General features: G+C 40.4%; 1 protein-coding gene across 1 annotated transcript in view; it reads left to right on the top strand.

The window, feature by feature from the left end:
* LOC139757884 (uncharacterized) overlaps positions 1 to 16549 on the top strand; it is a 237614-nt gene that overhangs the window by 169082 nt on the left and 51983 nt on the right. The window contains 7 exon segments of the mRNA XM_071678806.1: positions 1706 to 2917; positions 5026 to 5103; positions 5646 to 5732; positions 6597 to 7292; positions 7936 to 8577; positions 9281 to 9361; positions 11997 to 12041. Of these exon segments, the coding sequence (XP_071534907.1) occupies positions 1706 to 2917; positions 5026 to 5103; positions 5646 to 5732; positions 6597 to 7292; positions 7936 to 8577; positions 9281 to 9361; positions 11997 to 12041 (2841 nt within the window).

Below are 16549 nucleotides of genomic sequence, written 5' to 3'. Positions count from 1 at the left end.
CCAAAACCAGCACCTGCTCCAGTAGAACCAAAGCCAACACCTCTTGAAGCAGAGTCAAAACCAGCACCTGCTCCAGCAGAACTCAAACCCACACCAAAGCCAGAAGAACCTAAACCAACACGAAAGCCAAAAGAAACCAAAATAAAACGAAAACCAAAAGAAATCAAACCCGCACCAAAACCAGAAGAACCCAAACCTACACCAAAACCAGAAGAACCCAAACCCACACCAAAACCAGAAGAACCCAAACCTGTGTCTAAACCAGAAGAACCCAAACCTACACCTAAACCAGAAGAACCCAAACCTGTGCCTAAACCAGAAGAACCCAAACCTACACCAAAACCAGAAGAACCCAAACCCACACCAAAACCAGAGGAACCCAAACCCACACCAAAACCAGAAGAACCCAAACCCACACCAAAACCAGAAGAACTCAAACCCATACCAAAACCAGAAGAACTCAAACCCACACCAAAACCAGAAGAACCCAAACCCACACCAAAACCAGAAGAACCCAAACCCACACCAAAACCAGAAGAACCCAAACCCAAACCAAAACCAGAAGAACCCAAACCAAAACCAAAACCAGAAGAACCCAAACCCACACCAAAACCAGAAGAACTCAAACCTGTGCCTAAACCAGAAGAACCCAAACCAAAACCAAAACCAGAAGAACCCAAACCAAAACCAAAACCAGAAGAACCCAAACCCATACCAAAACCAGAAGAACCCAAACCCACACCAAAACCAGAAGAACCCAAACCCACACCAAAACCAGAAGAACCTAAACCCACACCAAAACCAGAAGAACCTAAACCCACACCAAAACCAGAAGAACCCAAACCCACACCAAAACCAGAAGAACCCAAACCCACACCAAAACCAGAAGAACCCAAACCCACACCAAAACCAGAAGAACCCAAACCCACACCAAAACCAGAAGAACCCAAACCCACACCAAAACCAGAAGAACCCAAACCCATACCAAAACCAGAAGAACCCAAGCCCGCACCAAAACCAGAAGAACCCAAACCCAAACCAAAACCAGAAGAACCCAAACCCAAACCAAAACCAGAAGAACCCAAACCCACACCAAAACCAGAAAAACCCAAACCCACACCAAAACCAGAAGAACCCAAACCCACACCAAAACCAGAAGAACCCAAACCCACACCAAAACCAGAAGAACCCAAACCCACACCAAAACCAGAAGAACCCAAACCCGCACCAAAACCAGAAGAACCCAAACCCACACCAAAACCAGAAGAACCTAAACCCACACCAAAACCAGAAGAACCTAAACCCACACCAAAACCAGAAGAACCCAAACCCACACCCGTTCCAATAGAAGCCAAACCCACACCTAAGGCAGATGAGACAAAACCAGAGCCAGATATAACCAAACCTGCTACAAAACCAGCCGAGGCTAAACCAACAACAAAGCGCAAAACAAAACCACGCAAGGCTCCTGAGCCTGAACAGAGACTGAAAGAACAAGAGATCATACAGACTGAAGTGAAACAGACAGAACAGTCAGACGTTGTACTTGAACAGATGGAACAAATACAACAACAGATGCAAAAGATTGTAGTGGATACACAGTCAACACAACAACAGAGGACCCAGAGAGACCAGATTCAGACTATAGAGAGCACTGAACAAGAAACTACTGAAACCATTCAGCAACAACCTACAACCATTCCAGAACCCGTACCCAAGCCTGCACCTAAACCTGTCCAGGTGACGCAGGAGACAGTACAGGTCCTTCAAGACAAGTCCTTTACTCAAGTCATACAACAGGGTGCAACTCAGGTCATTCAAGAAACCGTACAACAGATCACACAGCCGTTCCAACGGGAACACGTCACCACAGAAACCATCACCGAACAGAAGACTGTGGAACATCCCAGAGAGAAAGTAGTGGTGAAGAAGATCACAACGGCAATAGAACCTCAACCGTTTGTCCAGCAAACAGAGGAGGTCACCCTGATACAGCAGCCACAGCTAAGTCGAGAGGAGGTTGCTATCTCCCAGCAATCTCACGTCATGCAACAGGTTACCGTGCAACGACCCCAGGTTCTGCAACTGGAGACGACAGTCGTGCAGGAGCCTCAGGTGACGGAAGAAGTCACCGAGGTGAAGAGACACGTCGTCCAGGAAATGGCTACGGTGTCTGAGATGCCCGGAGTCTTGAAGAAAACGACAATCATCCAACAACCCACTCTTGTCCAGCAAGAGGTTGTGACCGAACAGAAGCCCGAGGTCATTAGTGAGGTCACAACGACCCTGCAGACACAGAAGGCTCAGGTAGTCCAAGAGCCGGAGGTTCTGCGAACTACCGTCACCAAACGACCGGTGGTCGTGCAGAAGGAGACCGTAATCACACAGGAGCCGGAGACCACTGAAGGCGTTACCATGAAGGTGGTCATGGAGAAGGCTCAGGTCATGCAGGAACCCACAGTACTGGAGAAGACTGTGGTCCTCCAGCAGCCAACTCTGGTTATGGGTCGGGAAGACGAGGGGAAACAGGAATCCATTACTGAAGGCATGAAGGACTTGAGTGTTCAGCCAACACAGGGTCAAGTCATAACCATACACAAAGAGACTCTGTTCGAGAAACCAACACAACAACAGGTTACAACAGTCCAGCATGAGACACAGAAACAGGTTGTGGTGAAACAGCAAGAGGTGCAACAAACACACATTGTACAAAAAGAAGCTGCTGTCGTGCATGAGCAGCAGCAACAGCAACAGCAAGTGCAACAGACAATGCAGGTGACTCAACAGTTCGAACAGACACAACATCAACAGGCAGTGCAGCAGGTGGAACAGACACAAGTCACAGAACAGAAACAAAAACGCGTACAGAAGAAGACAAAACAGGAGGTCATCACACAAGAAGAACAAAAGATTGTTCGTAAGTGCACACGATGACATAGAATGCTAGGTTGTGTACATGCACTCACAGCTCCGACGACACTGCACGTAACCCGCATAATATATAATTTCCAGTTTCCTTAGTACTATTATTAACATGGATGATCGCATTTTTGCTATTTTCATGTACTTTTTTTCCTGATTTGTCTTTCATTTTGCAGCTGTATTTATTTTCCTTTACAATATTTTCTTCTTTTTTTTTTTCTCTTACATCCATGTAAATACTTATTTCAAGCTTACATAATAATTCTTTAACAGCAGTATTCCATGTTCAGTTTTTGTTTATACTTTTTAGAATAGATTTTTTTTTTGCAGCATAACCATCTTAGTGCCAGACACGAGTGCAATAGATTGCCATAATGTTTTTTTTTGAACTCCTTCATAAATTATGCATGCCCGTTCTCATAGACTGTTATGTTTCGCTATTCATAAATATATTTGCGTTTTCTAATTTTGATTCCTTACGTTCGCGTTTGATTAATTTCTTGTATCCTATTTACTAACTACATTTAATTTTATTTGTTTCATATTGCCTAATTTTCTTTATTAAGCATTCAGTTTGCTTTATTATGCAGTGTCATTCAAAGAAATTCAGATATATTCATATAAAAAACAACAGAACTTAAACAAAAGCACTTTTTGGCTCACACTTAAATACTTAAACAATAATACAGATATTGATTTTTTCAGTTTTACTTATAAAATGTTTATTTCGATGTAAAATCTATTATTTCTTTTAAGTAAACTTTTATTTTCCATAATCATTAACATCTTCCAACCATGGCTTTAAACGAGGATGAAAATTCTTTTGGAGGTTGATGAAGAAAAGATTGGTAAATAAGGAAAGTAAACCTTACCTTATTCTTTAAAAAAAATCTGCATGTGGTGTAAAGCAGACACACCAGTCGATTTAATCACTTAGGCAAATCTTAAGAAAAATAGACCTCTCCTTCTGTCTGTCTGTCTGTCTCTGTCTCTGTCTCTCTCTCTCTCTCTGTCTCTCTCTCTCTCTCTCTCTCTCTCTCTCTCTCTCTCTCTCTCTCTCTCTCTCTCTCTCTCTCTCTCTCTCTCTCTCACTTTTCACATTTAGAGGAAACATCTTCCTCGTCACTCAGACACGAAGTGACCTCTACCTTTCCTCAACTCATTCTGTGAGACACCTAAATAATCCAGAGAATTTAGTGACCCTGATGATAAAAGCACAGCTTCTGGGATACAAGTTGACCCTGTTTACTAGACTTGTAAATGTTCTAGACTTGTAAATGTTCTATACGTTGAGATGATAGTGTAAGACATCTTTTCTTCTTGTAGCTGTGCTATTATCATTGTTCACGTAATTCATTTCCGTAAAGAAAGGAAACGTAATCTTTCAGTGATGTTTTCGTGCGTTCCTTCAGAATTACAGTCATGACGCCAAGATACAGAACAACGGATATGATCTGTATTTTCCGTGGCCGTAAATACATAACGTTGGCCGAGCTAAAGACAGAAAAATCCTGCTCCACGCCTTCACGATATGAAGATAATTCGTTACGATGATGATAACATTATTAATCGTAAAGGTCGTAACCATCAATTCAGGACGATATTTATAATACCGTTAACTGTGTAGTGAACTAACACTATATACTGTGTATAGTGAACAAAAATATATGTATAAAGTAGTTTAGTTGCTATACTAACAGTTCTAGTTTCAGGAACTTAATAGCTGCCAATATTTTCCCTCCCTTTTCGCCAACCTTCTCATATCATACGTCCCTCACGAATACCACTATGATCACAATTCTTGACAAATGATATACAGTACATTAAACTCTCACCCTCAGTAATGTGCTACAACATATTTAAAAGAAAACGTCATTTGGACGTTTTCGTTATTCCTGTATACTGTAATCATTTCTTATAAGAGAGGGCATATTATTTTTTTCCATTTCGGTCTTGATTTACAAAAAAAAAGATTGTAGAAAACCTCCCATCATTACTTTCACAAATCTCACATCTCACTGAATGTTTCAGAAGACATTTTCCTCACCTGAAGTTCTTGCTTATGATGAGTGGACACTTACATGTCGTCACTGTTGTTTTCAGAAGCCCCACTCACTCCGCTCAGAGAAACGCCACAGGAAGAAACTGTTCCTGAACACAAGGCAGACACACTACAGCTAGGTTGGTCCCCTGATCATAATGGCCCAAGACTCCCCCAAATGGGGGAACAGCTCGTGGGTGTTTGCTGATACCTGACTGGCTTGCTGCAATAACTGGTCCAGTGGCAAGAAAGCCTGTCAGATATCAACCCAACATCCATTACTGTTCAGTGTGGATTAGCAATCAGGAGGAGTCTGGGCACTATGGTCACAGGAAATTTCCATTTTGCTTTTGACATATTTTGCATAACTGAGGCATCCATGTGTTATAGCCTTAGACTTGAACAATCTGACACTAAAAACTTTGAATCAAGTCACATTTTTTTTTATGATAACTCCTTACAACTTTTGAATTTTTTTTTGGCAGACATTTCCACATTTCTCAGTTTTGTACAAAAAGTCTGCATTCATGTTTCAACAGTAACAATATACAGTATCATTACTTTTCACTGTTACATTCAGCACCTTGTAAAATAGTTGACATGCTTTGGCTTCACTGAATAATGAAACAAAAGATGATTCTTACGTAGCCAGTAACCTCAGTCCATGGTTACACATCCACAGCACCCAAGCCTACACCCGCACAGGCAGAGGAGCGCAAGGAAGTGGCCAAACCCACACACACAGCCGAGGCTACACAGGTCCACACAGGTAACTTAAAACACACCCAACCTTACCCAACACTCCTGAAATGTACCAACGGAACTCCATCATATTTCCACCGTTTCTCTCCCCTTGTATTATCTGTTGTAAGTGATGTCTACACTATAAGACTGGGATTCATTGCTTTTGTCAGTGAAATAAACTATGCAGGATTAATGGATTCCTATAAACCCTGAGTCAGAACAGAAGGACATGGATTTATTGTTGTAACTCATTAGCTTTACACGTCCACAGAATAGCTACCTTTTTATAGATTTTCAGTTATCACCTTGAGTACATGATGGAACATTGCAAACTAGAGTAATTAATGAACATTTTTTCAAGTGCACTTTTTGAAGATTGTCACCTTAAACTGTTAGGTTTTTCATATGCAGCCAAACTCCCCACATTTATATATTGTTGTACTCTCCATGCATTCATAAATGAAAATATACAGTACCTATAAAACCAAAATCAGAACAGAAAGGAGAATCACTTTATGTTAATTAACATGATATTTAATTTAAAATCCTCCACCCCTTTTCTTTATTCTTTTCAGCTGTTGTATAAAATTCCTTCCACCCATTATGTTTAGTTTTGCTGTCTTTTATGAGACCTGTTCTTAAGGACAACCTTAACTGCTAAGTTTTTATCTTTTCAGTCGGGACTTCAATTAATTTCATACTTCAACATAACCATATAAAATGTCTGCTTCATAAATGATCTCCCCCCCCCCTCCTCCCCAGGTATGGCTAAAAAAAAAGAATAATTATTTTAACTAACCAACTCCCAGGTTATATTTTCCCCAAACATGGAGCGTACCCCTTTTAGTCTCAGGATAAAGCAACTCATATATCTGATATGTGGTTACAGAAATGTGTGTGCCGGGCTTTAAGGCTTTGATTCGCATAGCCAAAGACAACCAGATAGACCTGGAGACAGTTGAGCTCAAGCCCACCGAGAAGGTGACATTTGAGAAAGACATCGCGAAACTGAACTTCCATTTGAAGAAGGGGGTAGAGGTCAACGAATTGATGACCATGATGAAGGAGGATGAGTTCGTTGCCCTTAAGCATACCAAACACCAAGCACAGATCTTGGAAGTGGCTGATCGCCTCGAGCGTGCCACAGTTCAAGAGGTGTTGGTACAAGAAGCTTCCGAGAAACGTGATAAGAACATTGGCCTCAAGTCCGTCATTCGTACGATTGAGACTGGCCAAGAGTCTATGGAACAGGTGATCATGGATGTGTCCAAAGAATTTGGGCCATCGTCAGAGCCTGTGAAGGAAATCGCAGCAGTTGGTCTGCTCTTGCAAGAAGGTGTTAAATGTGACGAAGTTGTTACTCTGGTTGAGTCTGGCCTCTTACCTGGCTTGAAGAGGCCTGAGGCCCAGGTGCCTCTTGTGTCCATGGTGGCCGAAAAGGGTCACATCAGCACTGTTTGCGAGGTGCTCGTGGAAGAGTCAGTGAAGGACATACAAAAGGCAAAGCCCAAAGAAGAAACGGCTCGCATGACTGACGTCAAGGAATTACTCAAGAAAGCCAAAACCGAATCCGTGGATGTAAAGAGTAAGTTATCATGTTTACCAAATCTTGCTATACTTCTGAAATGGTATCAGTTGCAGTTGCTGTTAGTTCGTGTTTTTACACATTTCTTGTCTGCATGATGAAAAATACTCTTGTCAAATTGTGGATTATATAGTTTTCCCTTTTGTCGTGGACTTCATGTATCAGCAATTTCATATATTTTTTTTTTTTTTTTTTTTTTACAATGAACACGTAGATCAATTTCCAGTTTTACAAAAGTTTTCATTTGACCAAAACAGTAAGGCACTGCCATATGCAAATGAGCTCATCCTGATAGCTCCTCTTCAAATACATTTTTATCACTGATTCATTTTTCTTCCCAAGTGTTTTTGGATTTTTGTTTAACGATATTGAATTTGAAGTCGTAGTGCTTGAGTTGATTGGTCAAATATTTATCAAAACTTTGAAATTGATAATGATATCATCAGAGATTTGATATCCATTTAATTAGTATCGTACAAAAAGAAGTGTCGCATTTTACAGAATGCATCGCCCTCCCCCTCCCTACTGTGTTTGTCGATTGTTTAAATGGTAAATTTTTTTCCCCTGACATCTATAATGGCCCTGAGACCCTTCCACCCTACCTGCCCTGATTTGTTGTTAATGCCTTCCCTCCCTCACAAAGCATTCACCCCGGAGATGGTTCCCGGCGTGAAGGCATACTTGCGTATGGCCCAGGAGGAAAGCGTCGACATTGAAGAGGTCGTCCAGAAGGCAAACTTGGAGCCCAAAGTGAAGGAAGAAGTGGCCAAGATCGGCATGATGGTAAAGCATGGCATCATGGCCCAAGGCGTGATTACACTCATGGAAGCTGGTGAATTCCCCCAGCTTATGAAAGAAGAGGTTCAAGCTCAGCTTTTGACCGTCGTTGAGGAATTCGGCTTCAAAGCGCTGGTGAACGAAGTCGTGACGGAGCAGGTACAACAAGCCATTCAGAAAACGGATAAGACCATTGGCGTTAAGACGTTCATGCGGATGTTGAAGGAAGCCGACGTCAATGTGGAAGAGATCATAACGGAACAGTTCCCGAAAGAATTTGACGCCGACAGACAAGAGCCAGTGGCTCGAGAGATGGCCAAAGTGAGCGTCATGCTCAAGGAAGGCGTCCAGGCACAGGAGATCATGTCAATGGTCGAAGCTGACGAATTGCCAAACCTGAAACGTCCCGAGACCCAGATGCCCCTGATCCACGTTGTTGAGGGTCAAGGACACACAGCGTTGATCTGCCAGGTTCTGATTGAAGACTCGGTCAGGGACATCGTACAAGGTGATACAATAAGCCCAAAATGAATTGACTAATTGATCTTCAGTAGCTACAAGCCATGTTACTATGCAGCCGTAGACGAGTGTAGAAAATTAATAGTAGCTCGTGCATTCACTCTGCAAAGACTTACGCAACTATGCTCTAGATATTAATGATTTCCTCTCTCAGAAGTAATGTAAATTAATGCTAAAGTGATTATGCATAATGAATGAGACCCCACAGTAACCAGTGATAACATGGATGCATGGATACTAATTTCTTCCGTGCTAACCAGAATTATATTCTCTATATAAGATTATTATTATTAACCCACCTTAGATCTATTGTTTTGTTATCTTTAACTTATTTACCCATTGAATTTGTTTTCGAGACAAGTCAGGCGGTTCCAAATGATTGTTACATTTCGCAGAAGTTGGACACAGACCTCAACAGTTTATATATCCCATTAACAAAGTTGTCACATCCTTCCAGATGATTTAGATTTATTTTACATTGACATTTTTCACTAACTTCATTTAATTTTTTTTTTTTTTTTTTGGTTAAGAATGGTCACGTGACAACATTGCAGACTTTTACCTTTTAATATCTGTTAAACGGAAACATTAAAAACCCTCTTATCCGAATAACGAGAGGCCTTCACAAGAACGTGTTTCGCTGTTGTACACATCTATTTCTTGGTTGCTAAGAAAAACACTTCCTTTTCCAGAACTTCCAAAGGTAGATGTGGCGCGCATCAGCTCCGTGGAGACACTCCAGTCGGCGTCTTCAACTCAGGTTGAAATCAAAGGTGAGTGTAAGATACGGGTCCTAACCAGGTCATTTCTATTCTATCATAAGAGCTTTTATTGGTGAAATATCAAGTATTCAGTTATTGTTGTGTGTTGGACGTTGTGTGGTGGCGTGCTAAGTCATGAAGTACGCATACAGGGGCCGCGTACAGGTACCACTTACAAGGTGAACTGATTTTGGGGATTATCAGAGACCATTGACTTTCATGACTGAGAAAAGGAAAGTTTTCTTTGGAAATCTTTCATTTGGTTTTGTGTGTGTGATTACTCTTTAGTTTTCCTTTACTAAATGCATGAAGAACTCTAGAACCATATGTGGAAGTATGGTGTATCCTTGGCTGGTATTGTATGTTCTTTAGCAAGTTATTTTTGTTCTTTAGCAAGTAATGTATGTTTTTTAGTAAGTTATTTTTTGTTCTTTAACAAGTAATGTAAGTTTTTAGCAAGTTATTTTTGTTCTTTAGCCGGTAATGTATGTTCTTTAGCAAGCTATATTTGTCCTTTAGCAGGTAGTTTTCTGATTCCTTAGTACAAATCCAATGTGTTATGTGGTGCAGTATTGCGTGTTGTAGAGTATAATCATTTAGAAGGAAGGATATGAATATTTTTGTGCAGAGAGTTAGATAAGTAATCTTGGTTTGTGTTCCTAACAGTAACCTTCAGACGGACATCAGAGCCGACATAAACCAAAATCCCGTGCATTGCACCTCCTCACCCAGCCCCGCACCTCACCCAGACCCGCAGTGTAATGTGTCAGTGTTTGTGTGTGTTCCCGCCACCAGCCATCCAAGCCGTTGAGATCAGTTACTGTGTGACTCCTCAGACGCCGTCTGTTTTAAGAGATGAAAATATCTAAGAGATCTGGTATGGTTCTAGCAGTCCACCTCAGCCCTAACAGTGACCCTGAATCAGGCAGATACTGAAGGAAACGTGGTGCCTTGTTTGTCTGTCCTACCTGACTGAAATGATCATTTGTGATATAAGAGGAAGATCGAAGTGTGAGTGAGCGGATCCTTCTGTCACCACGTAGTCGTTAGTCTGTGTTTGTTCGTATGTTGGCACCGTGTTGGGTAGATGCAGACTGACTGCATGTCAGTTAGTATGTAGTTGATGTCATCAGATGAGAACTCTTGATCATCATCAATAACACTGGCAAAGAATGTGATTAGAAGGTCGAAGGATGACAGTAGTCAGCTATGTCTTTTAACACATTTCTGTATGTAATTTTGTGAATTGTGAATTAACACATTGGGAAGAGCAAGGATAGACATTTGATAGAATTAATGGTGATGGTAAGTTGAAGTTTTGACTGCATCATTCCTAAATTTGTAATTATCAGATAATCTGGAAAGTATCTAAATGACCAATCAGAATGCATTCCATGTGTCACTTGAAGGCTCCTCTGTGTACGTACTATACACATGAGATCATATGAAACGTACATATTCCTTGTGTAGACCCTGCATGATGGAAAAGCAGGGACTCTGGATAAAAACATAGCGGCGAAAACTGGAAACAAGAACCGGGTTTTAGTCTTCTTAGCTACTTTCGTCAGCGTCTTCCTCAGGAGAATCGCTCCTCTGAAGAAGACGTTGTCGAAGTTTGCTGAGAAGAATAAACTCCTGGGATCTTGCCTTCAGTTTTCCTGGCTACCTTTTGCCCATTTGTGAGTAACACCCAGTAAGACCTTTGTTTTGAAGACAATGTTCTGCTCTCCATTTTCTGTTTCTTTTTTTTCTTTTTTTTTTCAAGAAGGGTTATTGTGCCCTCTCATCCCAGTGGTGCTTGACACACCCAGCTTGCTAAGAAAATGGCATGTAGTTACTCTCCTCTGAGAAACGAATGATTGGTTTAGTGTAGTCTTGTATTTGTCGACACTCATGTGTAGTGCATGTTGTTCAGGTGTTGTATCTTTGCACGTGTCTGTGTATTTGATAATACTCGAGATATACACATAGTGCAATGTTAAGTGATGATAACTCTGGTTTCCTTTTCTCTTGTACTGCAAAGTTTTGTGTATTTATTTTTGTATATTAAAAGTATAAAAGCGATGTTCACTTTGTAAGGTGATGACTATATATATATATATATATATATATATATATATATATATATATATATATATATATATATATATATATATATATATGTATACTTAGTATATAACATTTGTAAAATAAAAATGCAAAAAGATGTGGAATTGTGTACCTTGTGGATTATATGGAACTGCCGAGGTAAGTTATGCAATTATATACAATGTTCATGAATGAATGTTTAAGTTTTTGTCAGAATAAATAACAGCGGAATTTTAAAGTATATTTACCGTGCGTATCAGGGAACGTAGATATCACCAGTACAGAATAACAGACACCTACACTCTCAAATAAATTCCCAGTCTAAAGACCGCTAAGATTTTTTTTTTTCTCACTAAGTCTTGTGTTAAACACCAAATTAAACCCCCTCTTCTTTGGCCTAGAATCCTCAAGCCTTAAGCCAAAACTCATCTTTCACGGAATACAAAACCCTTTGCAGAGATCAGATTTATGCTTACCCTCAAACTTAACTTCGCACTTATGATGCTTCATGTTGAAGCGAAGGTCTGTCTCATACATAACCACCAAACTTCATTTCCAGCTAAGGCAAGCCAGCAAACCCGGAAGACGATAGAATCCACTCAAGGTTGGCATAGATACTTTGGTTAATCTTAATATAAGTAACCCCCACAACATAATGAGCTGATATTACATTAACTGGTACATTAATGGTATATTAACCACAGGGAAATACTCTCCAGCCACAGCACAGACCTACCAGCTGTGGTAAGGTTGTAGAAAGCGATGTGATAACACATTGTAACTATGTGCAAACAACACATCATAACCCATGCTGTAACACCTCACTGCAAACTATTGAGAGTTAGTGTATCTTGAAGCTCTGGGCACTGCTAACTATAAAGTGATGTCATAGCTCTGGGCACTGCTAACTATGAAGTGATGTCATAGCTCTGGGCACTGCTAACTATGAATTGATGTCAAAGCTTTAGGCTGCTAACTATGACGTCAAGGCCTGATTAACACCCCCTAACTGCTGTATCACATTATAATACCTGCCATTGTACATTTACATCCTAAATGCCTCAGTATGGCTACTAAGTTTGAGACTAGGATGCTTTGAATAACTCTTAGCTTTGAGTTGTAGCTGTTGTGATTTTCACTGCAAGAAGACCAGTGTAAATCCTTCGGCGTTCACTATAAGCTTACTAGTACGTTGAGAAACTCATAGAATAACCTTCGTGTTGACGTCCAAAGATATACAGACTAATAAAGTGAATGTTACTAATTCAGTAACCCCAATTTTTTGTCAGAGAACAAAGAATGAAATGATGTTATGCATTTTAGTACATAAAAAAAAAGGAATCATTGTAAAATTCTGCCTTAGATTTTTAGTGAAGTTTCATTGTACTAGTTGTATGCCTTTAAAACAAAAAACCAGATAGTACCATACGACCAAATAAAGTAGTGTAGTGAAGATAAGGCAGACAGTAAATTAGCCAGAATTTAAGAGTTCAACAGTGCATTCATTTTGCAGCTGCCCTGTAGATAGATACACATTTGTACACATGAAACACAGACCTTGTTTTTCCTATTAACTCATTATGGATTTCAGCTGGTTTGGCTTCTATGCGGTATTATTATATGTATCTTATAGATAAAAGAAAGGAAAAAATGTGTTTATTCGTATGCGTTATAAACTGGATTTAAAGGACATAGTGCATTTATTACTGAACAAGGAAAACTTTCGGTAGCATTACCACCGAACAGAAGATGAACATAGCAACAACATGAAGACACAACTGAAAACAACATGGATAAGAAAAATAGACATAGCAACCTCAGAGAAACATGGAAGGAAAACAAAACAGAAAATAAACAACAGACCAACAGAAAATAACCAACAAGTCCCGGACATACGGAAGAGAAAACACAGTGATATGGTTCACAACAGTGATATGGTTCACAACAGTGATATGGTTCACAACAGTGATATGACTCACAACAGTGATATGGTTCACAACAGTGATATGACTCACAACAGTGATATGACTCACAACAGTGATATGGTTCACAACAGGGATATGGTTCATTTCAATGGGCCATCACGATACAGGCATTTTTTTCTACTACCCATAATTTTTTTTTTGGCAGCTTGACTTACACTGATGTACATGGGAGGCACTGAAAGTTCTGGTCAGCTACCATCACTGTCTCAGTCTTCACGTACGGCATCAGCTGATGTACTTCACCGTGAGTGATGCCTTACATGAAGACGCGGTCATGAGTAGGTGAACCCTGGACACTGCAATGCAAGCACTTGCTACACTCTCATAACATGAAACCAGGAAGCGAGGGACTCTCGTGGTTACGAGGATCTATGACGGCAATGGTCACCTTCATAAAAGTCGTTGATTTAGTCACTTTTAGATCAAGCTGTTGATTCCCGTTGCCCGTCACAGATGACCTCTTCCTACCGGAGAACGAATTGCTTCCTTGGTTTGACACTGCAGCTTACATCTTCAAGTAAAAACTCGCCCAAACTTCGCCAGGAACTCACACAACTGACACCTCTCAAAAAGAGAAAGGCCTACTATTCTGCACTTTACAATTATATTTTAGCTACAGCAATTTAACACTTACAATGACAGTTTGTGACAATAAATACTACTGCTAATACACTGTACTGAACCACCTACATTCATGATAAACTCCCCCCAAAAGAAATTCTCTTTTGTTCATCCACAAATGTCCAGTTTGTATTCATTCCCCTCTTCAAGGTGGCCTCAGGCACAGCAATGATTGCCAATATGATTTTACTCTCATAACTTATTTGCATTTGCCATATTTTGCATATTCTTATTTATTTTGCAGCATTTATTATACTGTCTCTCTCTCTCTCTTTCTTCATAATGCAAAGCCACTAACGTGTGCAGCACTAGCGACTTATCAATCAATAAATACTGAGCTATCAGCTGCTACCATAACAGTTAGATATTATTTTTTGATTTTTCAATTTTGTTTCAATTTTTAGTTTCATTTTCTTTTACTTTACGGAATGGGACGGTCTATTTGACGGAGCAGGGTATCAAAGACAGGTGAATTTCTAATATCTGTCCATCCAGGTGTGTGCTTCTCTGTCTGATCTGGTCATCGGGATATGATCATAGACGTATTGTGTTGATGTTGGGAAAGAATGGAATCTGCTCAACCAATTCACAGGAATTAAGCATCAGTATTTCTGCAGTGCTTGTATGAGTGAGTTTGTAGATGTTTGATCATGTTTAGGTAGCAAAAGGATGAGTTAGTTTTCATTTATCACTATCTGATATAAAGCAGTTAAGCTGTACAATGCCATAATGGTTATAAGACAGTGAGAGCAATTCAACCTTTAAACTGCTGTGGTCATCAATTGCTGACGCACAGTTCACTGCTATGGTCATCAATTGGTAACACACAGTTCACTGTTATGGTCATGAGATGATGATGCACATTTCACTGCTATTATCATCAACTGATGATCTTCACTCATGATCATATCTTTTGTGCACAGCCCAGTAATTTATACTTTCATTTGAGCAGTTTCAAGGTTAACGTTCGTTCTGCATAAAGATATTTTATTTTTTTTGTATTAGTTATTGATAGAAAAAGGTTCCTATAAAGGCGTGACTTGGGCAAGTATATTGACACAGAGTCAGCGTGCAGATCTCGCTATACAGTGGGCACGCCATTCGCAAGTGTGGTTTCAGATTGCCACGAGGCACTGCGCGTCTTGATATTGGGCATTCCTTCTGAACATTCCATTCCTTGTTTAATTGTGTCTTGATCAACGTATGATTGCTTGATATTGGGCATTCCTTCTGAACATTCCATTCCTGTTTAATTGTGTCTTGATCAACGTATGATTGCTTAAAGTAATGCTGCTATATCATGTCATTCCATTCCTGTTTAATTGTGTCTTGATCAACGTATGATTGCTTAAAGTAATGCTGCTATATCATGTCATTCCATTCCTGGACCAGGCAGAATGTATATGTTGGAATGACCTGAAGGTGGTAGGGAGTCCACTGAAGGCTCGCGAGTATATAGAGTACATCACGTCAGGTCTAGACGTTACACGGTAACTAATGCCATCAGTATAATTCAAACTAGTTTTGAAGTACATTTAAGATATCGTTTCGAAACCACATTTTGCGCAGTGTTTTGGCTGTGTTGGTCTTGAAGTAGCCGAGACGAAGATGAAAAGTGAAAACGGGTTTTTGGAAGAAGGCTCAAGGCTCTTCCAAGGCTTAAGGCTCCTCCAAGGCTCAAGGAACCTCCAAGGTCCAAGGATCCTCCAAGGTCCAAGGATCCTCCAAGGTCCAAGGATCCTCCAAGGTCCAAGGCTCCTTTAGACTTAACTGTGGGTCTATTTTGCGCTCCGTCCCGGCACTTGTTGCTAGTGTGTATCCCGCACTTGAGACCCTGGGTCACACCTGATTCGTCAGGCAGAGACAGAAGGCTCAGTGGAGCCTTCGTCAGGCGCGCTCTTTGACTTCAGTCGTTTCGCAGGCGTCAGTAAATTCCCTGAATTACATTTGTAAAATACATTTCCAGTGTCAGCGATCGTGTTGTTATTGAACTGCATTTCACTGCCCATTCAGCAGTCACTTATTAAGAAGAGTGACAGGGTTTTTAAACTTGTGAAATCCTCGTTATTGGCGAACTGTGAGAGCGTTTAATAACACTTGAAGAAGCATCCTATTTGCTTCAGAAAATGAAGGATTGAAAAAGACGCTTCGGATCCAGGAAATTTGAGAATCTATACAGTACTCATTTGCGTCCGTCACAGACCTGTTCTTTGTCGCCAAGCGTCGAAACACATCTTCAGCAAAGAGATTCATTCGGAGGTCAGAGACACTCGGAGCCTTTGGACGTTCGAAGAGGACTTGATTAGAATACATTCCAGTTGGACTTAATCGAATGCATTCCAGTTGGACTTGATCTCTTCTCTCTACTTTTAGATGGTAGCTTTTAGCTGTAAGTTCATCAGTTACGTAATAATAATCTTTTCATTTCATCGCGTTCAGTGTCAAGAACTCGACAGAGGAGCAGAGGGCTTCGAAAACGAAGGAAAACGCGATACATAAGAGTGCC

Source organism: Panulirus ornatus, chromosome 28, assembly GCF_036320965.1.
Source record: "Panulirus ornatus isolate Po-2019 chromosome 28, ASM3632096v1, whole genome shotgun sequence".
In the NCBI taxonomy this organism is placed as follows: domain Eukaryota; kingdom Metazoa; phylum Arthropoda; class Malacostraca; order Decapoda; family Palinuridae; genus Panulirus; species Panulirus ornatus.
This window is presented reverse-complemented; position numbering and strand designations above follow the sequence as displayed.